This window comes from Gekko japonicus, unplaced genomic scaffold (assembly GCF_001447785.1).
Source record: "Gekko japonicus isolate JY-2015 unplaced genomic scaffold, Gekko_japonicus_V1.1 scaffold3394, whole genome shotgun sequence".
NCBI lineage: Eukaryota > Metazoa > Chordata > Lepidosauria > Squamata > Gekkonidae > Gekko > Gekko japonicus.
In genome coordinates this window covers 109,953-134,775 of record NW_015165340.1, presented here as the reverse complement: position 1 = coordinate 134,775, position 24,823 = coordinate 109,953, and the positions used below count along the sequence as shown (strand labels likewise).

Genomic DNA, 24,823 nt, shown 5'->3' with positions numbered 1-24,823 from the left:
TTTTGCTCACAAGCCTACACAGCTTAGTGGGAACATTGATCTCCATTGATAAGAACAAAACAATATCAGACAGTCAACAGATAGATCAGATTGTCTCTAATTAAGCAGGCTGGGATGAGAATGGATTTTTTTTTTTAATGTAGGTTTTAGGTTTCAATTTCAACTCCCAGTTCTTTAGTTTTAAGGACGGGGAAGCCGCATGTCTTACAAAGCACCAAACAAAGCACATACACAAAGACTCTATATCTCTATACTAATCTATTTCTGAGAAAAGAGGTGCGGTGCGTATTGATATTTTACTTACAGGTAATAAAAAGTCCAGCTGAAACTGCGAGGCAAGAGGGAGACTTGTTATCTGGAAGCTCAAAAATAACAAGATCTACAGGTGTGCAATTTAATCCCAACATTATCCATGCTCTACTGGCAAACCATCACTCTGGCTTAACCGTGCTGAGTTACACAAGCTTGGTGCAACCAGGAGACGAATTGAGAAAACAAGAGGGGTTTTTTTTGGAGTTCAGGATGTCTGATCGCAGTGATGACGGGGCGAGTTTGTGTGTAAAAAGACAACACAGTTATCGGTTGGCTAATCCTGCTTCTATTTTGCACATTTTATATCTCACCCCTTTTCTCCAAAGTGTTCAGGATGGCATACCCCTTTCTGGATTTTATTCTCACATTTCAGGGTCAGCTGGCTGAGTTACACAAGCTTGGTGCAACCAGGAGACGAACTGAGAAAACAGAGGGGTTTTTTTTGGAGTTCAGGATGTCTGATCGCAGTGATGACAGGGCGAGTTTGTGTGTAAAAAGATAACAAAGTTATCGGTTGGCTAATCCTGCTTCTATCTTGCACATTTTATATCTCACCCCTTTCTCCAAAGTGTTCAGGATGGCATACCCCTTTCTGGATTTTATTCTCACATTTCAGGGTCATCTGAAAGAGTGCAAGTGGCCCCAGCAACACCAAGCAGGCTTCACAGCAGAATGCTGAATCTGTCTCCCCCACATCCTAATCTAACACTCCAACCACAACACCACACTGACTCTCTTGCCCTTGGAGGTTTGGGGTCAAGCACTGGGTTTATGGTACCACTACGGTAAATCTTGGGCATTCCTTGTCCCACAGAGGAGAAGGAGGAGGAGGAGAAAGGGGAGGAGAAGGGGGAGGAGGAGGAGGAGAGTTTGTTTTATACCTCACCCTTCAGTACCCAAAGGAGTCTCAGAACGGCATACAATCTCCTTCCTTTCTTCTCCCCACAACAGACACCCTGTGAGGTAGGTGGGGCCGAGAGAACTCTGAGAGAACTGCTCTCGAGAGAACAGCACTGAGAGAACTGTGACTGACCCAAGGTCACCTAGCTGGCTTCCTATGGGGGGGGGATCAAGACTGGTTCCCCAGATTAGAGCCCGCCGCTCTTAACCACTACACCAAGCTGGCTCACTACACCAACAATAAGAGGGAGGCAACTGCCTTTCTTAACCCTGTGTTGTCAGAGCACTGTTCTGCTATTCAGGAATGGCAGAGGTCAATGTAAGGTGGAGGGCATGAAACTGTAGGAAGGCAGGGCCAAGCCAAAGGGTTCCACAAGGGTTATCATCCATAGTTCCAGCACGATGAGTAGAAGTGTGCCAAGCCCATTGCAAGATTCAAAGGAAAGCAGACGTCCACCTGGAAGGAATTACCCTCTACCCCCACCTTAACCTCACAGGCGCAGGAGTAGCAACTCTAAGCTGGTGCAAATGAGCATGCAGAATGAATGAGCATGGAGAGCCAACGCGGAAGTCATGCTTTAAGTTAGCCCATCACTGGGGTGGGGTGGGGTAGGTTGCTCCATGTCATATGACAACCCTGAAGCTCAGACTTAATTTTCAACCACGAGAACGGACTCTGAACATAATCAGATGTGTAACATCTACCTTTGTAGTACCCCCCCCGGAGGAAACTGAAAGAAGAACTTGGGGGCAAGAACTTGACGAAATGCCAACATTAAGAGCAACCTTGCGAGCGCATTTGGACTACTGTCCAGTGTGTCACTGGTAAACTAAGAAATAATCACTTTTCCTCAAGGAGGACAACCGTTAAGTGATAGGTGCCCGAAAATGTACCAGGGGTGTAATTATGGGTTTCCCAGGCTGAGGAATAAGGAGCAGAGCCTCATAACATTTCAAAATAGAGACTGGGGTGGGGGTGGGGGGTATGGAATAACAAGGGAGCCTTTCCACCAATGGCGTCATCCAAAACGGAGTTATACCTTTCGAAGTCCTAAGAAGGGCACTTCGAGAACCTTCGTTCTACCCTCTTCTGTTCTGCTTTGTACACACAAGTTTTAGCCATCCGCCTCACCTCTTCCCTTGCCGATATGGTCGACGCGGGGGTATTCGGCACAGAACTGAGGGAAGTGCTCGGTCCCGAGGAGCTCTGGGAGTCCCCGTCCCCAGCGACATCGTGAATCTCTCGAGCCAGGATCGCGACGTCCTTCACCAAAGTCTGGCTTAATCTGGAAGAAAGGGCAAAGGAACATTAGGAGACATGTCCACCAAGCTCGGTCTAATTACAGAGAACGTTACCATGGTTAGCCCCCATCTTTCAGTCCTGGCAAATGAGAACGTTCAAAGCTGCGATCTTGACTGGTGTTTCTATGAGAACAAGGATTTCTGCCCACGTAGTATGATCTTTGCCAGATCTAGATGGCCCAGGGTAGCCTGACCTCGTCATATCCTGGAAGCCAAGGAGGGTGGGCCCTGGCAAACATTTGGATGGGAGACCAATCAAGGAAGTCCAGGCAGGCAATGGCAAACCACCTCTGTTCTTCTCCTGTCTTGAAAACCCTACGGGGTCACCATTAGTCGGCTGTGATTTGATAGCACTTTCTACCAATCACCATCCACCCTGCCTACCCATAACAGGGACTGGGACAAAAAGGACTTCAACAAGTGGAAAACACTGTGGAAACTTTGTTTTCTGATTGCTTACAGTTCCATACTCCACATATTCCTCGGTCTTAATGGTCAATTGACCTATTGTGTTTCACGCTCCCCAAACTGTAATTTTTTGTGAGGTGGGTAGTGCTGATGTGCAAAATATCATATGTGATTTAATTATACCTTCCAAAGTCCTGAAATATCATTTAAAATCCACAATCCTATGGTTCTGTACATGGTTACCTAATCCTGATATAAAGATAAATGTCCAGTCATATAAATACAAATCAAATGTCCAATCATATAAATATTGTGCATCTTGATAAATTGCTCATGTTGCATCTCAAGAATATTTATCATGACTTACTCCACAGGTGAAACTCTCAATGTGAATAAGGTAGTTATCCCAGATCCATAAATTTCAAAATATTGAAATTTAATTTTTGTTGTTGTTGCTTAACAGATAGTTATTCCCCCCCCCCTTTCATTTTAGGTCCATTCTGTGTATGATGACTTTTATGTATATTTTTGTTAAATTTATAGAGCGCTTAGTTTGAATTTTTCCACTGAGGAAGGCTTTTAGCTGAAACACATTTGGTATTGGTTCTTGTACATGGATATAATTTGTACTTTATAACCTGTATTTACAGGTTGGTGTAGTGGCTAAGTGCGCAGACTAATCTGAGAGAACCAGGTTTGATTCCCCACTCCTCCACTTGCACCTGGCTGGATGACCTTGGGCAAGTCGTAGTTCTGATAAGTTGTTCCGTCGCACAGTCGAGTCCGACTCTTCGCGACCCCATGGACCAGATCACACCAGGCCTTCCGGTCTTCCGCCGTCCTCTGAAGTTGGCTCAATTTCATGTTCGTTGCATCGATGACACTGTCTAACCATCTCATCCTTTGCAGTCCCCGTCTTCTTTGACCTTCAATCTTTCCCAGCATCAGGGTCTTCTCCAGTGATTGCTCCCTTCTCATTTGGTGGCCAAAGTATTTGAGCTTCAGTTTCATTATCTGGCCTTCCAGGGAACAGTCAGGGTTGATTTCTTTTAGGATTGACTGATTTGAACTTCTTGCAGTCCAAGGGACTCTCAAGAGCACCATAGTTCAAAAGAATCTATTCTTCGGTGCTTGGCCTTCCTTATAGTCCAACTCTCACAGCCATACATGACTACTGAGAATACCATTGCTTTGACCATGCGGACTTTTGTTGGCAGAGTGATGTCTCTACTTTTTATCATGCTGTTTAGGTTCACCATCGCTTTCCTCCCAAGGAGCAGGCGTCTTTTAATTTCATGGCTGCTGTCACAGTCTGCGGTGATCTGGGATCCCAGGAACGTGAAGTCTGTCACTACTTCCACGACTTCCCCTTCTATTTGCCAAGGAGTGATGGGGCCGGATGCCATGATCTTAGTTTTTTTGATGTTGAGCTTCAAGCCCACTTTTGCGCTCTCCTATTTTACCCTGAGCAAGAGGCTCTTAAGGTCCTCTTCACTTTCTGCCATTAGAGCGGTATCGTCTGCATATCTGAGGTTGTTGATCTTCTGGTAAGAGCTGTTCTTGAAAAAGAGCAGTTTCTGTCAGAGCTCTCTCAGCCCCACCTACCTCACAGGGTGTCTGTTGTGGGGAGGGGAAGGAGCTTGTAAGCCACTCTGAGACACCTTTGGTTAGTGAAGGGCAGGGTATAAATCCAAACCCTTCTTCTTCTTCTTCTTATATGATTGGACATTTGTTGTTATATTAGAATTAGGTACCCATGTGCAGAACCAATGGATTGTGGTTTTTAAATGATATTTTGGCACTTTTGAATGTATAATTAGATTATATATGATATTTAGTACATTAATGCTACTTGCATAGCTATATCTTAGTTTCTTTTTCTTTGTCTCAACCTTTTTGGTTACCTTTATCATACAGGGTTGTGTTTTTCCTCCCTTTTTTTGGTCGCACTTATTTTTTCTAAAGTACAACACATACATTGATAGTGCTGGAGTCAGTTTCATTTTAATGTGCTGACTCGGTCAGGTGCTTAGGGGATTATAGTGAATCCAACATTATTTCTGGAGAAGCAAGTTAACGCAGAGGCAAAAAAACACTTTCTTCCAACTGAGTTTAGCCCAGAAGTTGGCCCTCTACCTTCACTTGGCCAATCTAGCCACCTGAATCCATGCCATAGTAACATCAAGGCTAGACTACTGTAATGCACCTTACATAGGTCTGCCCTCAGAGTCAATGTGGAGACTCCAATTGGTGCAAAATGTTGGCAGGTCAATTATTATCAGGACTCGGGACGGAGCTAGACAGAACAGTGGCTCCACTTCCTGCCCATCAATTACTGGGTTCAACGCAACAGAAAAGAGCAAGAACCCAGTAGCACCCTGAAGACTAACAAAATTTGTGGCAGGGGATGACCTTCCGTGAGTCAGTGCCCACTTCTTTGGGTTCAATGCAAGGTATTGGCTATCACATACAAATCCTTTCGTGGCCTTGGTACCTCATCACTGCAAGACTGCATTCTCCCCTATGCTCTGCCTCGTCACCTTCGCTCCTCTGAACAGGGCCTTCTGCGGGTGCCACCCTGCAAATGGGCAAGATCAACAACTGCCTGTACATATGTATTCTCTGTTGTGGCCCCTGCCCTGTGGAAAGGCCTGCCTGAAGAGGTTAGGAAGGCTTCCACTCTCCTGGTGTTCCACAAACCCTGCACATCTGAATTATTCAGGAGGGCATTTTTACAAAACTAATAGGGCTTTATTATAACGGCATGGTTTATAGAATCATAGAATGTTAAGAGTTGGAAGGGACCTTGCAGGTCATCCAGTCCAACCGCCTGCGCTCTGCAGGAGCACAGCCGAAAGATAGCCCTACAACATACTCAAAAGATGGTCGTCCAGCCTCCGCTTGAAAACGTCCAGCAAAGAAGCATCCACCACCTCCTGAGGCAGACTGTTCCACTGCTCAACCACTCTTAGTTAGGAAGTTTCTCCTGATATTCAGCCAGTAATGACTCCCTTGCAATTTGCACCCATTAGATCTACATTAGATTAAAGCGTTCATGAAGATGCTTTAATACTATTTGACCCAGAGAGTAATTAAAACATGGAATTCGCTGCCAGAGAATGAAGTGATGGCCACAGGAATAAAAAGCTTTAAAAGAAGATTAGACAGATTCACGGAGAATAAGTCTATCAATGGCTACTAGCCATGGTGACTGAGAGGAACCTCCACGTTCAGAGGCACTAAGCCTCTGAATCCCAATGCCAGGAGGCAACATGGGGAAGGCCTCGGCCTCTATGCCCTGTAGTTGGCCATCTCCAGACGCTACCTGGAGGCTGGCAATCCTGTTCACAGGATCCAAGCCATTGGTGTCTTTGCTGCAGTTCAATATCTATACTACAAGGAAATGAAGTGTGTGTGTGTACGTGTGTGTGTACTCCTTTGCAGCTTTCTTGGTGTATGGCCAGTTTGGTGTAGTGGTTAAGTGCGCGGACTCTAATCTGGGAGAACCAGGTTTGATTGCCCACTCCTCCACATGCAGCTACTGGATGACCTTGGGTCAGTTACAAGTTCTTTCAGAGCTGTTCTCTCAAGAGCAGTCCTCGAAAGAGCTCTCTCAGCCCCACCTACCTCACAGGGTGTCTGTTGTGGGGAGGGGAAGGGAAAGGAAGTTTGTATGCTGCTCTGAGACTCTGAGTGAAGGGTGGGGTATAAATCCAATCTCTAACCACTCTTAGTTAGGAAGTTTCTCCTGATATTTAGCCAGTAATGACTCCCTTGCAATTTGCACCCATTAGATCTACATTAAAGCGTTCATGAAGACGCTTTAATACTATTTGACCCAGAGTGTAATTAAAACATGGAATTCGCTGCCAGATGATGAAGTGATGGCCAAAGGAATTAAAAGCTTTAAAAGAGGATTAGACAGATTCACGGAGAATAAGTCTATCAATGGCTACTAGCCATGGTGACTGAGAGGAACCTCCACGTTCAGAGGCACTAAGCCTCTGAATCCCAATGCCAGGAGGCAACATGGGGAAGGCCTCGGCCTCTATGCCCTGTAGTTGGCCATCTCCAGACGCCACCTGGAGGCTGGCAACCATGTTCACAGGATCCAAGCCATTGGTGTCTTTGCTACAGTTCAATATCTATACTACAAGGAAATGAAGTGTGTGTATGTACGTGTGTGTGTACTCCTTTGCAGCTGCTTTCTTGGTGTATGGCCAGTTTGGTGTAGTGGTTAAGTGCGCGGACTCTAATCTGGGAGAACCGGGTTTGACTGCCCACTCCTCCACATGCAGCTACTGGATGACCTTGGGTCAGTCGCAAGTTCTTTCAGAGCTGTTCTCTCAAGAGCAGTCCTCGAAAGAGCTCTCTCAGCCCCACCTACCTCACAGGGTGTCTGTTGTGGGGAGGGGAAGGGAAAGGAAGTTTGTATGCTGCTCTGAGACTCTGAGTGAAGGGTGGGGTATAAATCCAATCTCTCTCTCTCACACTTGATGGAAGCTCCAAGCTTTATTTCTTCTTTTGAAATTTCCGAGACTTTCATTGGGGGTTTACACATATCTCAAATCCGCTTAGGAAAATGCATTTTAAAATGTAAGCTCGCCTACCAATACTGGCCCTGCCAACGAATCAACTGATGCTTCACTTGATCAAGCAACCTGATTCCTTGCAGACCTTTTTTTAAAATTCATCTAATATGCACAAAACTACAAGTCTTCCAAAATATTTTTAAGCCGTCTCCTTGGAAGCAAAAAGCGGCGCACGCGATAGAACTAGCAGTGTTCGGAACGGCATGACTAATTGAGCGGCCAGGATTGTCTGGGGCCAGAGGAGTTCCTTCTAATACCTCAATTACGTGATTAAGTCCAGCATCAACAAAGTGGGGATGATTTCCCTTTGAACTCTCACTTGCTATTCCACATGCGTCTCCCAGTTAATTCAGAAGCCCCAGCAGAGGAGAATGCCGAAAGACTGCAATTACGGGGTGGCCTGCTTGGAAATCTCAATAGAGCCCTCTCTGCTGCCAAATGCCATACTGATTCAAGGGGAGGCATCTGGTTTTTAGCTTCTGCAATATCCACAGTGTTCTCAACAGCATAGATTTCTTCTTTTGGAAGCCAGACAGTTTTTTCCTGCTCTGAGATCGTGTGCTGTAGTCTGAAAAACATCTTCAGTCTTTTACACGGCAGATGGAAACCCTTGTCCAAAAATGCAAGGTTCGAGTCCAGCAGCACTGCAAAGACCGACGAGATTTCCAGGAGATCAACCAGGACCCCCCAAATTTTTGGAAACGTGAGCACTTTTAGAATTCCAACACGGGGTGGCGGGCGCAACCAAAAAACGCCGGCTGCGGGAGGCAGAGCCGGCCCAAAATGTCAGGGACTAATGGTTTAGTTTAGTTTAAGATTACGGTCTTAAGACCAATATACAGAGTAAGCATAATATGTGAGGGAGAGGGGGAAAACCCAGTCATAATATACAAAAATAAAATCTGAATCTAAGAATTTATAAAATGCGATCCCCGCAATCTAAGAATTCATGCACAAAACTCAGGTACTGAATGTGTAATCTCTACATTCTTATCTGATTGGAGCCAGTGGAGCCTTGATTTGTTTGTGTTAATGTGCCCAGGTGTCCTATCGACTAATGGGGTAATAATTTTAAGACAAGCCTCCCTGTAAAATGGACAGCTGAAGAACATATGCTCTACCGATTCAACCTCGCTTAAAAGGCGAGTAGGGTTTTTTGTTGTACCTGCCTTGAATAACCACAGATGGAAGGGCAGAACATCTAGCTAGGGCAAATGCCCTTCTAGAATTCTTTCCCTCCACTGAAGTCAAATATATTGCCGGCTCAATGGTGCTTTTGATATTTAACAACACCCCAAGTTCGGAAGCCTTAGAGATGTCAGATTGTCACTCAATCTCCTCAACTCTTAGCCCTTTGGCTTGTTCAGATCCATAAGATAAGAGTAGCTGAGGTGAGAAGCCAATTCTATGAACTCTAATAGTTAATCTTCAGCATTTCAGGCAGAAGTTCTGTTTAACAGGATGCCATTTAAAATGAACATACTTTTTAACAGGGCTTTTTCTCATATTCCCAGCTTACCTTTAGTCATTCAGCAAAAAGTCTTGTGTTATGGTGATAAAAGTAAAGGTTTCCCTTGCTCGAAAGCCAGTCGAATCTGACTCTAGGGTTGCGGTGCTCATCTCCGTTTCAAAGCCGAAGAGCCAGCGCTGTCCGAAGACGTTTCCGTGGTCATGTGGCCGGCATGACTAAACACCAAGGCGCACGGAACGCTGTTACCTTCCCACCAAAGTGGTACCTATTTATCTACTTGCAATTTCTTGCTTTCGAACTGCTAGGTTGGCAGGAGCTGGAACTAGAGACGTGAGCTCACTCCGTCATGCGGCACACTCGGGTCTCGAACTGCTGAACTACTGACCTTCCACAGCCTGCAGTTCAGTGTCTTAACCACTTGAGCCACCGCAGCTCCTGTTATGGTGATAGCTGCTCCCAAAACATTTTTTTAAAAATCTGCACAGTCAATCAGATCCCCCAATGGTTAATCACAAACCCTGCTGAGCCGAAGCCTCATCTGACCCCTCCCACTTTCGAAAATATTTGGCAGGTGCCATGGTGCCCATGGGCACCATGTTGGGGGGGCCCGGTATAAACATTTGAGAGTCAGAGCTCCCTTTGTCAGAGAGCTGACAGCTCCCTTTGACTCTCAAAAGATTATACCCTAGAAATCTTGTTGGTCTTTTAAAGTGCTACTGGACACAAAAACTTGCTCTTCTACGGTAGACCAAGATGGCTACCCACCTGAAGCTTCGCAAAAACATAAGAGGAGGAGCAGGAGGGGGAGACAAGGAGGAGGAGGAGGAGGAAGACAAAGAGGACGGAGGAGGAGATTGGATTGATACCCCGCCCTTCACTTGGGAGTCTCAGAGCGGCTTACAATCTGCTTTCCCTCAACCTCCCCACAACAGACACCCTATGAGGTAGGTGGGGCTGAGAGAGCTCTGACAGAAACTGCTCTTGAGAGATCAACTCTTGAGAGAACTTGTGACTGACCCAAGGCCATCCAGCTGGCTGCATGCAGAGGAGTGGGGAATGAAGCCTGGTTCTCCAGAGAGTCTGCTAGTCTTAACCACTACACCAAACTGGCTCACAGAAAGCTTCTACCCAGAATTAAGCTTTGTTGGTCTTAAAGGTGCCCCTGGACTCTAACTTTGTACCTGTGACCGTCACACCTGAGTGACTGCTGTTCGAAATCATTCACATGGGGAATCAAACCCAATTCTCCCAGATTAGAGTCCGCCGCTCATAACCACTACCCCAAACTGGCTCTGCATAATGCCTGAATTCCTCAAAAGCTGCCTTTCCTTAAACACCCGGCTGTGCCACAGTGAAGCAGACGCAGGCACCATCTAACCAAGATAAAGAGACTGCCAGGTTTCTTCCACAACAATTGACAATTTCTGCATCTCACAGTCTCATCTGTTTCAAAGGGTTTATTGTCACTGCTGCAACCTACGTGTTAAAAGGTGAAGATCTGTGTTTGCTTTTTTAAAAGAAACGTTAAAGAAATAATGAAATGTAAACCTTTATACTATTTCTTTCACATTTTCATCCTACTTTTCCTCTGGAAAGCTCAGGGCAGCATTCTAGCTTCACAATAACCCTGCAGGGTTGGTTAAGGTAGTGTCAAACTCAGTTTTTCGTTTGCCATGTTGATCTCTGTTCTCTGGGATGCTTTCGCTTCAGGCTGGAACGGGGGGGGGGGTGAATGGGGAAAAGAATGTGTGGGAACGCACCTTGCTAGACGCCTGTAACATTTTCCCAAGTGGTCACCCGAGGAAGGAAGGAAGAAGTGTCCTTGAAGCCTTTGCTGCCAGGAGTGCTGACAGATACACTTTGTAGTGCACGGCGGGGGGGACACACCGCACATCGGCTTGACAGGATGACTGACCGGTGTGATTGGACCATGGCACAAAGGGGAGGGGGGTAGTTTGAAGTGGGTATAATAGTGGGCTTGGTGCCAATGCCCGCCAGTTCTGACACAAGTTGGCTTACACCTGTATCGACTGCATACCTCAATAAACAAATCTTGCATCTGAAGAGTGTTGTTGGGAGTGAGTACGTATGGGGTCTGACAGGTAGAGAGAGAGTTACTGGCCCATGGTCAGCTTTTCCCTGATACACACAATATTAGCAATTTAAAGGGGAGAGAGAGAGAAAGAAAGGTTTAGTACCCCTTTTCTCATCAAAATACTAACAAAGAGCTTGGTTTCAAAAGCAAAACTGGGGGGGGGAGGTTTAAAGGGTTAAATCCCTTCTCGGTACCAACCTGCATCACAGCTGGGCACGTGGACAGAGATCAGTGACCTTTGCCATGCCGGCTGGTGCTCCTCGAGTCAAAACATTACAACAAACAGCCTGAGTGCAGATATTAATTAAACTTATTGCTCATTCCACTATTCCATTCTTGTACCTAAGGGCTCCTAAGAGAGCCAGAGTAATGCAGTGACTTCAGGACGACAGCCATGTTGGTCTGAAGTAGAAGAGCTAGATTTGAGTCCAGTAGCATCTAGAGACTAACAAGATTTTCTGCGTGTAAACTTCTGAGAGTCAAAGCTCTCTTTGTCAGATACAAGTAGGAATGGAGATGCCTTATATCCCAGGCAGAAGGCAGAGGGGTGTTGCAAAAGAGGAAGCCGGGATACAAAGGTATATGTGACGAGTAATCAGCTCGATTAGAGCAGGAGAGAAGTGTTGTGTAGTGGTTAGAGTGCTGGACTGGGATATGAGAGTCCCAGGTTCAAATACCCACTGCGCCACGGAAGCCGATTGGGTGACCTCAGGCCAGTCATTCTCTCTCAGCCTAACTCACCTCATCAGGTTGGCACTGCGAGTCCACAGTAGAATGAGGGGGCAAGGATTCACAGCTCTTTCTTGTCAAACAGGCCCCACCCAACCACCCCAAGGCGTGGCCCTTAGCTCAAAATGCTGCCCACTCCGACCCACCTGGCTATTTCTGCAATCTCCGCCGTCTGCGCGATGAAGTTGTAGGGATCGCGTTTGTCGTAATCTTCCTCTTCCGTCTCTCGGCTGCTGCTGCGCTTCTGTTTGCTCAGGCCGGCGCCTCGTGGCCTGGGCGTCTGGGTGGCTGTTGAAGTATGGGAGCGTTTGTGTTTAGGGGAGCTGTGGTTTGAGCCATACTCCTCCTCGGACGTAGAGGTATAATCTGAGCCCTGCTGCCGCCTCCTCGAAGCTTATAAAAAATGAATTGGTTTCAGGCAGTGAAGGAGGAGAAGAGGAAAGAGGAAAAGGGGAGAAGAAAAGACTTTTCAGGCTGAATTCGAAGGGGAAGGAGAAAACGGCGATACAAACCGGCCCAAGAATGAGAGAAAAAGGGGGTCAAGGCGCCTTCTGTGCGTAACCACAAAGTGGAACTTCAAAATGTTAAGACTGAAACGGTTTGCGTTCTAACCCCAAGTGGACCCAAGACAGTCATTTTTACCATATATTTCAAAACACATCTATAACCAACATATTCCTTATCCCTTCATATACGACCAAATCACCTCAAGCTGAAGGAGAACATTTGGAATAGCCTGTAGGTCAAAACTCATGGCCAGAGTCTCCCGGTGTTGTTAAAATGCTAATAGAAGTTTTTTAGGGGCTTTATTCAGATCGGGGTCATGAGGTGGGGGAAATTTTAATCCACGTCCACTGTGAGGCTTGTTTGTTTGTTTTTGAGAGAGTTTTAGGGGTGCTGCCAGGACGCTTCTGATTTACGGCAACCCTGTGAATTAATGTCCTCCAAAATGTCCTGTCGTTAACGGCCTTGCTCGGGTCTTGCAACCTGAGGGCCGGGTCTTCCTTGACGGAATCCATCCATCTCAGGTTGGTTCTTCCTTGTTTCCTGCTGCCTTCCACTTTTCCTAGCACAATTGTCTTTTCCAGTGAATTTCACCTCATGATTTGACCAAACAAAATAGGATAACCTCATACTGGTCATTTTAGCTTCCAGGGAGAGTTCAACTGCTGGGCTTTTTCTACAAAAAAACCCTGACCACCACCAACAACAACATATGGTACTGATTGGGACATTGCTCAAGGTTCGACTCCTCTTGCCCTTGTTTCCTGCTGCCTTCCACTTTTCCTAGCACAATTGTCTTTTCCAGTGAATTTCACCTCATGATTTGACCAAACAAAATAGGATAACCTCATACTGGTCATTTTAGCTTCCAGGGAGAGTTCAACCTTGATCTAGAACCCACTCATTTGTCTTTTTGGCAGTCCACGGTATCCGTAAAACTCTCCTCCAACGCCACAGTTCAAATGAATCAACTTTCTTCCTGTCAGCTTTCTTCACTGTCTGACTTTTAAACCCAGACATGGACATTAATTCATAGGGTCACCTCAAGTCACGTAACATTTTACCTTGTGTATCCCCTCATCATCCAGCTGAGTAGTAAGAAGAATTTTAACATGCTTTCAGTGCAGATGTGTTGTGAAGGTACACTTAAAAATGGCTGTCTTTATCTGCCCCTTTATCTGTCACAAATTAACTAGTCACACAACAGACAGAACTCACTGAATTTTAGAGCAACAAAACGCATGTTGCAGATTGTCCACCGTGGCCTGCTTCACATGTCACAAGAATTCCAACACCCAAGGCGCTATATGTGGACTTCTAATTAATTCCTCTAGGGACATGCCGTGCTGTAGGAATTTTGTAACCTGTGATGCAGTCTTGAATTCTATCATGCACAGAAGGCCCCAGTAAAAATGATTAAGCGGGTTAGATTCCCCCCCACATTCTCCATCCACACAGACAGCTTCATTCCCAAATGCAGTTAAGTACCCGCTCAAAAATGACCAGGAGTGCAGAAATGCTTGGCTTGTTTACACGCTCAGGGACATCCTTGGTGCTCAATTTAGTGTTGTTATAACCTCCAGCCAGTGGTTTTCAAACTGTACAGCAGGCCAGAGGGGGCACAAAATATGGGGAGGGGGGCTTTGGCTCTTAAAAGCTCATGCCCTCAAAAACCTTGTTGGGTGTCTAAGGCCCTACTGGACTGGATCTAGAATATCTGAGAAAGTGAGCACTGACTCATGACAGCAAATACTGAAATAACTGTTGTTAGTCTTCGAGGTGCCACTGTCATTTTATTTCACCCGGCTAAGGCAAGTTAACGAAATAAAGGGAGCGTGATACCTCAGGATAACTGACTGTGTAAACAAGCCCAGCAACTAAGAAAGAGAACCATCTGGTGTTTGTTCTCAGTTAAGTCTCTCGGTGCAGATAACCTTCATTATCTTCAGGAGATGTCTCCCTTTGCCTGCTAGCGTTCGCAAGGTACATTTCACTAGGACGTTAACATGCAAAGCTCTACCGTATAGGCAGATGGCTCCTCGTTACAGCCAGTCAAAGCAAAAAAAACCCCACTCATTTTGGATCCCTGGAACATGCTTCCCCCAAGCCACAAGAGATGGTTTCCGTATCCAAATCCGATGATGGTAACTTCATGACAATTCTGAAAGCGCTATCAGCAATAGTGCTGTGTTTAGTCTTATCAACATCCACCTGTCTTGCCAGCTTGTTTCTCAAGAGAAAAGGTGTTAAGGTGACCGTCGACAGTAGAGGCTGAAAACACTAAATACCCATCTCCGTTCTACAAAGCCCAGCCAAGGACCCCAGTCTATGCAGGTTTAGCGCCAAACCTAAAACCCCTATAAAGGAATTAGAGCGTTAGTAACGTTAAAGCCGCACACTGCGCCTTAAGGAATCCTCAGGTTAATTCTACGCTTGAAATGGGTTAGCTGTTCTTGCAAAGCAACGGAAGGACAAAACCAATTCATTTAAAACAAGGAGTGGACACGGTAAGGGGGAAAGGTCTCTCAGCCAAGGACTGTCAGTAGCAGAATCAAACAACAATTCATAAGAGAAGTTATGATAATTAAATTGGTTAAAGTCTACGCTGGCCCATCTGTGCCACAGCCAACCCTCATAATATTTATTCCAAGGGTGCAATCTGAAACCTTTAAATCATTTGACCAACAAGCCTTTTAAACCTCATGAGGCACTAAACCAAGTGATCTCTAACACGGTGCCCCTTGACCACCACCCTGCCTGGCTGTTGTGTCTTCCATGGTGCCCAGCCATTTCTTCCCCAAAGCAAACTGCCAACCTTGGCTTTTCACTACCTCAACAAAGCAAAAATCTGAAAATCATAGGATGCATCGTATCAGGGTCTTTGGGGAGCTCCTATTAGCTGCCCCCATCACAAGAAGCCACTTGGCTTGCAACTTCCCAATGTGTGATTGACTCCACCTTGGGGTTGCCAGGTCCCTACCTCTTGGAGGAGGGGGGCTCCTGGCTCCTTTTTGGCCGAATGCTAGAGCGCCCCCCCCCCTCCAGGTGACATCATTGCACTGGGCGCGTCGGGCGTTGTTGAGCTCTTCGGGGGCGAGGCTTCCCCGCTGGCCAGGTGGGCAGATCCGTGGGCCCAAAATCAAGGCAAACCCTGCCCTCATCAGGGGAATGGCAACCCTACTCCACCTTCCATGGCAGCCATTTTGTGGTGGTGTCCACTTCTGCTTTGCAAAAAATCTCAGGAAGGAATTGTCTTTGGGGAGAACCCATTTGGAAATAGCTGCCCCCCCCTCATGGGAGGACACCCAGTTTGGAAACTCCTACTATTTTGTGATTGGTGCCACCTCCTGTGGCTGCCATTTTGTGTTGGTGCTACCCATATGCTCAACAGGTTTGGGGACAACTCTGCAACAAGCCTGAGGCTGCTCCTAATTACAAGAGATTCTGTAGCCTTACGTTCTCCCCTCTAGGGGCACATCAGGCCACAGGAACTTCCCAGGCCCTCAGCTAAACAAAGGGAAAAGGATCAGAATTAGCCCCTATAAAAGAAAGGAATGGTGTGACACAGGGCTTTGCTGGGCAAAAACCTCTCACTTCCCAATATCTGTACTGTGCTGCAATGTTCCCTCTAAGCTGTGGAGTCTTGTGAGCAAAAATTCTACTTTGTGAGCTATGGGCCTTAAAGTTGTGAGTGAGCGATTGGGCTCCTGCATAAATCAGTTTGCTCTGGAGCCGTCCTTCCTGAGCTAAGACAAAAATCTGTGAGCTGGAGGCTAAAAAACTGTGAGCTAGCTCACACTAACTCAGCTTAGAGGGAACACTGCGAGTCTGCATGTGTTCAGTCTACATTTCTCCACGGTGTTCCGCCCCAAACGGCAGGAAATCAGCACGGGGGCGGCATGAGCTCATGCGCCTTCCCGTGTGTTCGATGGGATGCACCTGCACAGTGCAATGAAATCCAGACAGGGTGTCCCAACTCTGGCTTGGGAAATTCCTGGAGATTTGGGGATGGTGCCAGGGGACAGCAGAGCCCGAGGAGGGGAGGGAGCTCAGCAAGGACGTGATGCCAGGCAGTCTGCCCTCCAGGACAACTGATCTCTGCAGTCTGGAGATCTGTAATTCTAGGAGGACTCCGGGCTCCACTGGAAGGTGGCAACCCTAGATGCATCATACACACACACACGCGCGCAAATGTAGGTATGACAAGCAAGAAAAAGCTGTTGAGAAAAGCAACTAAGCACACAATGTTACTTGCTTGCCTGTTGCTGCTTACCTGTATTCATTATCTGTGGAACACTGGTGACCTGAAAAAGGGGGGGGGGGTCTCTTACAGTTCGCAAACGCTTTTCTGCCTGATCGCCTGCAGAAGATTCTTACTTGGCACAGGTGACCAGGAAAGCCTGATCTAAGAACAGTTGCATTTTAATGCAAAGCTACGGAATTTAGATAATATCAGAAGGGCAGGGAGGGTGGGAAGGGTTGCGTCAGTTCCTGAGGCCCTTTCTTCCATGTCCAGGGAAATGACGATCGCCGCTTTGGGGTCAGGGAGAAATTTTTCTCCGGGCCAGTTTGGCCAGGGATCCTGGAGGGTTTTTGTCATCTTCTGGGCATGGAACAGTGGTCAGTGGGGGTGTGGAGGAGGAGGTATTTGTGAATTTCCTGCAATGTGCAGGGGGTTGGACTAGATGACCCTGGAGGTCCCTTCCAACTCTATGATTCTATGATGCTAAGAAATCGCTTGCTGGTTGAAACCAAAGGCCCATATGTTCCAGCAGCCAAGTGAGTATTCCAGGAAGTTTGAAGTGGGGCATGGCAGAGACAGCCATCCACTGGCAATCAGTGGCATACTACTTCTGAACAAAGTTGCATTCTGAATAGCAACTGGTATTCTCCCTGAGTGATACCCTGTGGGAGAAAGGGAATTCTCTTTTTGGTTATTATTTTTTTTAATCAGTGCTTAATATAGGGATACTGGACCTGTTGGGAGGAGTTATAGAACCATCTCCAAATTATTTCTCCACGTGCTTGCATGAGAAGAGCCCTGTTGATGGTCCACCTAGTCTAGCATCCTTTCTCACAAAGTGTCCAACGAACACCTTTTAGAAGGGCCAACAAACAGGGCATAGAGACCGAGGCCACCTCCTAGCACCGGCATCGAAAGATATGCTGCTTCTGAATGTGGAGGATCTCTTTAGCCACCATGGCTAGTAGCCACTGAAGGACCTATCCTCCATGAACCTCTCTGATCCCTTTTTAAAGTCTGCTCCCTCACTTAACTTTGAATTCTTTGGTACAGAATGCTAGGAATCAGAACTACAAGCAGAGGGAAAGTAAGGTGCGTCCAGTCACGCTATTACTCACTGGAAGAAGAGGAGTATTTGATACCGCTGGGGCGCGTTCTGGTAAAAGACTGCTTGGATGCAGCTACCGCTGCTGCCGTCTTCCTAGCAGCATTTCTGGCTTCCGAGACAGGCGGCTTTCGGGTGGCGTAATACGATTCTGCACTGCGCCCGGAGAAGGTCGGTCTTGGCGGCGTGCTCTCTGAATCGCTCGGAACATTGAAAGATCCTGCCCGTTTCCTTGGCATGGCAAGGATGTCGAGCCTTGAAAGCTTCTTCGGCTCCGCTGGTGGTTTGGAAGATGCCGCTGTCCCTTCGTGGTGAGCTGTCGATTTCTCGGTGTCGGCACTCTCATTGTCCGAGGTGTCTCCCAATCGTGCGCGCCGAAGTTTCGAGGCTCTCGTGGGCCTCGGGGTAGATAAGCTATTCGACCTCGTGAGAACTTGTTGAATCTTCTGCACCGTTGGAGTGACTTTGCTGTATTCTTCTTTGGTGGTCTGCGAGAAAGGCTTCTTTCTGGTGATAGGCCTCGAGACGGACTGTTCTTGATCGGAGCAGACTGTTTCAGTTGCTGGGATGTATGGGAGGCAGGTACCACGTTCGTCATCTGTACAATCCTGAGACCCTCCACCCCCTGCGCAACGCTTGACTTGGAAGCGCTTTGCATTTTCCCCTTTGTTTCCAGACTCCGATGTGACAGTCTTGCGTTTCTCCGAAAGCCTTTCGCGTGCGCTCGGTTGAACGTTCTGCTCTTGGATCGATGGCACTGAAGAGGATTTCTCTTTTTGCAAGGCCATCGCAGCTTTACGCTTTGGTGGGTTTGTGGGGATGTTTTTACCGCTGACCAGGCTTACGGTACTTGCCGTGTCCACATCGGAGTCCCCAGATAAGGAGTCTTCCAATGGCCCTGGGGAACTTTCTGGAGGCTCGAGCTCGTGTGATTGGCAGAGGAATTTGGCCTCCAGTGCTGCCAGAGCTGTTTCGGTGTCTTTAAGAAGAAGGTGAGTGTCCGGATTATAGTCCATACGGTTTGCTCGCGCCACATCGAGATCTTTAAGCAGAGGGTGGCTAGAGATATGAGGCAGCCTGTTCTGAGAAACACTGCTGCTTGATTTCTCTTTGGTAAAGCTTTCTTGCCGGACAAAGGACGTGCTTTCTTTCGTGGCTGCTTCTTGTTCTTGAAGAGGAAGACTTGAGTGTAAGGAAATAACCATTTTCCCATTCGAGCTAACATAGCTATTGCTAATGCCTTTAACAGCCGGCTTGGCAGGCTGGAAAGCGGCGTCTTCTTTGTCTGCTCGAGAACGAGAGGTGCTTGGGGAAAGCTTGGAAGGAACTCCCGACTCCTCTTCGTCCCCAATATAAAACGCAGTGGACGACGGATCACTTGAAGCTCTCAGACCTGACAGCCTGGGCACAGCATGCTGATGGTTTTGGGATTTTCCATGGTCAGACCTCACTTGCTCCTGCTGGCCTTGGCACTTCCTTCCTTTTTCCAAGCCAAAACCGTCGTCGGATTTGCTGGCATCGCTAAGGCTGTCGGGGTCCAGATCTTCTTGAGCGAGCAGCCGAATGGAAGGATCAGCATAGATTTCTGCCCTGTGGTCATTCACAGTGTTCCTCGGAGAAGCGTCAGAATAGGATTCCGGGCAGATTAAAATGGGTGGCGTTGGACTTTCAGACTTGTCACCTGGCGGGAGCTGAGGGAGAAGGCGCCTCGTCCGCAAAGCCACGGAGGTCTCTGATTCTCCCGCTTTAGGAATAGAATCCTTTTCTAATAAAAATGATGAAAACAGACATCTTACTTAACAATGCAGCGCGTGACACATCTCCATTTATGTCTTAGAGCTGGGCTAGCTGGACATTTACGCCATTTCAGATTATAGCCGTGTTGCTCTGCAATAGAAGGGGCGGATTCGAGCCCGGTAACACCTTAGAGATCAACAAGATTTCCGGGGTATAAACTTCTGAGAGTCAAAGAGAGCTGTTAGCTCTCTTGACAAAGGGAACATTGACTCTCAAAAGCTTATACTGAGGATGCCAACACAGTGCCCGCAGAGACCAACAAAATTTCTGGCGCGTAAGCTTCTGAGATTCAAAGCATCATCGTATCTAATGAAGGGTGCTCTGACTCTCAAAGGTTTATACCCCGGAAATCTTGTTGGTCTCTAAGGTGCTACTCAGAGGTCATTTCGGGGGGGATCGCAGTCCCCCCGGGTGAGGTACGGGGGGCGGGGCACATGACGAAGCCCCGCCCCCTGCTTCCGGCCGCCCCGCTTACGGCCCTCATTCAGCCAGGAGGAGGCAGGAGAAGAGGGAGGGTAAGTTCCTTCCCCCCTGCCTCTCCCCACCCCTGCCTGCCTGGGGCCAGGGAGGGCCTTCACGGGGCTTCCTTGCACTCCCGCCGGCCTTGCAGGTCCACCGCCGGGCCCCTCATGGGGCTCAGCAGTGGAGCTGCAAGGCCGGCACCGGCAGCCGGGACCGTTGGGGGTGGGGTGTGTGGCCTTATGACACACTTCCGGTGATGTCAGGGGGTGTGGCATATGCTAATGAGTTATGCTAATGAGTTCCCCTAGCGCTTTTTCTACGAAACGACCCCTGGTGCTACTGAACTCAAATCGAACACATTAACACTTAATACATAAATAGCGGAGTGGCTATACTTACCAGAACTCTGAGAGAAGAAAAAGAAATTTGATTTATACTGTGCCCTTCACTCAGAGCGGTTTACTAATCTCCTTTCCCTTCCCCACAATGGACACCCTGTGAGGTAGGTGGGGCTGAGAGAGCTCTCTCGAGAACTGCTCATGAGAGAACAGCTCTGAAAGGACTTGTGACAGACCCAAGGTCACACCAGCAGCTGCATGGGGAGGGGTGGGGACTCAAACCCGGTTCTCCCATATTAGAGTCCGTGCTCCTAACCACGACACCAAACTGAAGGATACCTCTCTATGGGCAAAGAAAGCTGGAGGACCTGAAAGTCACATCTGCAGGGAAGGAGTAATTGGCTGGGATTTTTTTTTTTGTCTGCAATCAACTCCAGCTTTCTTTCTTGGCCTCTAACAGCTGAGAGGAAAGGAGCAGGGAAGAACGGCCAAACGAGAAAGAAAACAGAAAAACAAGGGGGGGAACCCAGGCTAATGGCTTCTCTTTTCTCGTGAATTCAAACCCTACAGTTTTCCTTGCCTGCATACGTTCAATGCCATCCTGAGAGCACACTCACTTCCTTCTAAACAAACGCCGTGTACTCAAAGTGCAAAAAGGTATTTATATAAAGGTTTAGTGAAAATTTAAAGTAATAAAGAGTGCATTTCTATCTCAGATGAAGTATAATACATGGCAATCTCAAACATACAAAACTTAAGAAATGCAGCAATAAAGGTCCATACATTTCTAAGATACTACAATGAGAAATGTTCTTTTCTATGCGTTTTTATACTGCTGCAGAAAGTTACTCCAAAAACGTCTCCTTCCAATTGTCCTATTGTAGCAAGGGAAGCAATCCAAACATCTATGTTGTTGCAACTGAAGCAATCTGTTGCAAGCGAAGCGATCCGACGGCTCCTCGGATGTACAAGCCGTTTCCAGCCTTCTTTCTCAAGAATCACTATCCCTTGTGTAAATCATTCTATGGAACCAATCTCCATTTTCAAGACAATTAATATAAATACCTTTTTGTACTTTGAGTACACAGTGTTTCGTTTGTTTTGTGCTTGTTCCACGATGGTCCCTACATTTTGCTTACATTCACATCCTTCTAAGCCCACTGATATCAATTGGGTTACAAGGGTATAACTCTGCTTCCGCTCTGGACAGCACTGTGAGTGTCTTGAACAGACAAAGCCAGGTTGCTTTTTTTTTTACACGACAAATGTTAATACCTAGCTCAACTCTTAATTACAGACATATTTTATGTAAGATGGAATTGGTCCAGTTAAGCTCAACTCTTAACTACATACGTATTTGGAGGGGCCGTGGCTCAGCGGCAGAGTACCTGCTTGGTATGCAGAAGGTCCCAGGTTCACACATCTCCAGTTAAAAGGACCAGGCAGTAGGTGATGTGAAAGACCTCTGCCGGAGACTTCTGAGCTCTGCTGCCAGTCAGAGTAGACAATACTGACCTTGATGAACCAAGGGTCTGACTCCACCTACGGCAGCTTCATGGGTTCATATCTGCCTTGTATCAAGTCAGACCATTGATCCATCTGACTCAGACTTGTCTACTCTGACTGACAGTGGCTCTTGAGGAGAGCAAGTGATTTCCAGTCCCTGCTACTTGACACTCTTTAACAGGAGATGCCAAACACTGAATGGGGACCTTCCACATATAAAGACTGACCCACAACCCTTCCCCGAAGCACAGCCTTCACAAAGGCAACACTGATTTAGAACATAAGAGAAGCCATGCTGGATCAGGCCAATGGCCCACTGAGTCCAACACTCTGTGTCACACAGTGGCTAAAACCCAGCTGTCATCAGGAGGTCCACCAACAGGGCCAGAACTCCAGAAGCCCTCCCACTGTTGCCCCCCCAAGAATACAGAGTGTCACTGCCCCAGACAAAGTGCTCCATCTATACCTCGTGGCTAATAGCCACTGATGAACTGCTCTATATGTTTATCTAATCACCTCTTGATGTTGTCTATGTTCATAGCCATCACCACTTCCCGTGGCTGTGAATTCCACGTTAATTATTTTTGGGGTGAAGAAGTACTTCCTTTTATCTGTTCCAGACCTATTTTTACACCTCTTTCTATCACGTGGGGATGGCAGTGTTGGACGAGCAATTACAGTGCTGGAGAACTGTCCATAGGAAAACCTCATCTGACCCTTCTGCTGGCTTCAATTTTCTCACAAAGCAAAAATGTTAATGTTTAGAAAAATACTGTTGTGGCATCGTCATGGATTTTCCTCATCCACTCTTAAATCTCAATGAACTCCTTGAAAATCAATTAACGTTGGGTGACCTAGCATCCTGTGGCAGTTTTCATTTGTTACACAATTATATGAACTATTTTCTACTGCTTAATGAAAATCACTCTCCCCTTTTCCTGCATTCTGCGTCACAAGAAACAACCAGGATGTGCTGCATCTCCTGCCTTGAGCCACGGCTGACAACGGGGACGTATTTTGATAAATAAATACATATGACGCCTGTGTGGATCCATTTGCTGAAACAGATTCCTTCTTTACTTTGCTCATTAAAAGCAACATACTTGGCTGTATTTTTTGTATCTTAAGCCCAATAATATTTCTTGTAAAATGAGCAATGGCTTTCTTTCTCCAGATGTCAAAAACAAACTGAAAGCAACCAGCGATCTATCAGGGGGCACAAACACAGCTTGTTTGTCGTGCATGTACCTACGCCACCTCTCATGTCTGGAGGTCCAACTTAATCAAGCTTTGATTCTCCAATAGTCTGAATGTGGGCATCGGGGCAGACAAGACTCCGTTTCCTCCCCCAAAACTGGAATTCTGAATCTCCACTGATCAAACCACGAAGTCCCATGAAGCTCTTCTTGCAAAGAGAGGGGGAAGGAAGGCATACGAGCACAGCTAACAAGCCGCGTTCATGCCCATTTCCAACAAATCCCTGTCTGGTCTCAATTCGTCATGAGGCCTGTATGCAGCCACTCTCTTCTGGAAACGCTGTGATGTAAGTGACAAATATCAACCCTAAAGCAAAGCTACAGAAAGAAGGTGTGGAACCAGGGGCACTTTACCATGTGAGACCCACATCAGTGACAGTACATACCAGTGCCAGCCTGAGAGGGGGGGCCCTGCGGCTGGATGTCTCCAAGACCTGGAGCAGATCCTGAGTCTGTGTAGCTATCTGCCAGGCTTGCCCATCTTGACACCCATTTCTGACCACCTTGAGATGCTGGTGGAAGCTACAAAAGTAAAATAAATAAATAAATTAAAAAGGGAAAGGAAATCCCACACCATTAACCCAGCATCATCTAAAAAAGCTTCATCATAAGCGATAATATCTTAGCATTTTTCCTACTGGCAGTAAGAACTGTTAGATTTAGGGGAAGAACAATTATGCTAGCATAAGCCAAAGAAAGATGAGGTCATGGCATTTTTAAAGACCAGCATATTTATTCTGGCATCAGCCTTCACGAACCAGAGCTCGCTTTATCAGATACATAAGATGTGTACTCATGTATGCATGTATCTTTCTGCCAACACTCAGCTGGCAGAGAAGTAAAGGGAAAAGAAACTGTAAACGATCAAGAAACTGTAAAGATCAAGAAGCAAGGAATGAAAGAGAAACAGTGTTATGCTATCTCTACGCAAAGCCCACACGCATACAAAACAAGCTAAGTGACATAGGATCACAGAGTTGGAAGGGGCCATACAGACCATCTAATCCAACCCCCTGCCCAATGCAGGACCAGCCTAAAGCATCTCTGACAGATATTCGTCCAGCCACTTCTTCAAAGCTGTCAGTGAAGGGGAGCTAACCACCTCCCTAGGCAGCTGATTCCACCGTTGAACCACTCTGACCGTGAAAAAGTAGGAGAGGGGTATCTTCAAGGCACACTGTTGTCACCATCTTGGTGGCTGAGGAGGAAGGGAGACCACCAAGGAATACCAGGGTCACTATGCAAAGGCAGGCAATGGCAAACCAGAAACATATCCCCCATCCAGTATTTGTGCTTGACATTTTGTGACCCAGATGTAATACTGTGCATTTATCTTTGTTGAATTGCATCCTGTTTGCAACTGCCCACTTCTCCAGAGTATTCAGGTCTTGTTGAATTTTAACTATCTTCTTTAACTAACATTTCCCTATGAGGAAAGGTTAAAGCACTTAGGGCTCTTTAGCTTGGAGAAACGACGACTGAGGGGAGACATGATTGAGGTTTATAAGATTATGCATGGGATAGAGCAGGTAGATAAAGAGGTACTTTTCTCCCTTTCTCACAATACAAGAACTCGTGGGCACTCCATGAAATTGCTGAGCGGTCGGGTTAGAACGGATAAAAGGAAGTACTTCTTCACCCAAAGAGTGATTAACATTTGGAATTCACTGCCACAGGAAGTGGTGGTGGCTACAAGCATGGACGGCTTCAAAAGGGAATTAGATAAGCATATGGAGCAGAGGTCCATCAGTGGCTATTACCCACAAGGTATAGATAGGAACCCTTGGTCTGGGGCAAGTGATG

General features: G+C 46.8%; 1 protein-coding gene across 1 annotated transcript in view; it reads right to left on the bottom strand.

The window, feature by feature from the left end:
* Positions 1–24,823, bottom strand: part of CEP170B (centrosomal protein 170B) — a 123,918-nt gene that overhangs the window by 13,321 nt on the left and 85,774 nt on the right. The window contains exons 10-13 of the mRNA XM_015410557.1: positions 23,407–23,542; positions 17,675–19,426; positions 11,956–12,202; positions 2,345–2,498 (exon numbers count right to left, since the gene is read on the bottom strand). Of these exons, the coding sequence (XP_015266043.1) occupies positions 2,345–2,498; positions 11,956–12,202; positions 17,675–19,426; positions 23,407–23,542 (2,289 nt within the window). The remainder of the gene's footprint in view (positions 1–2,344; positions 2,499–11,955; positions 12,203–17,674; positions 19,427–23,406; positions 23,543–24,823) is intronic.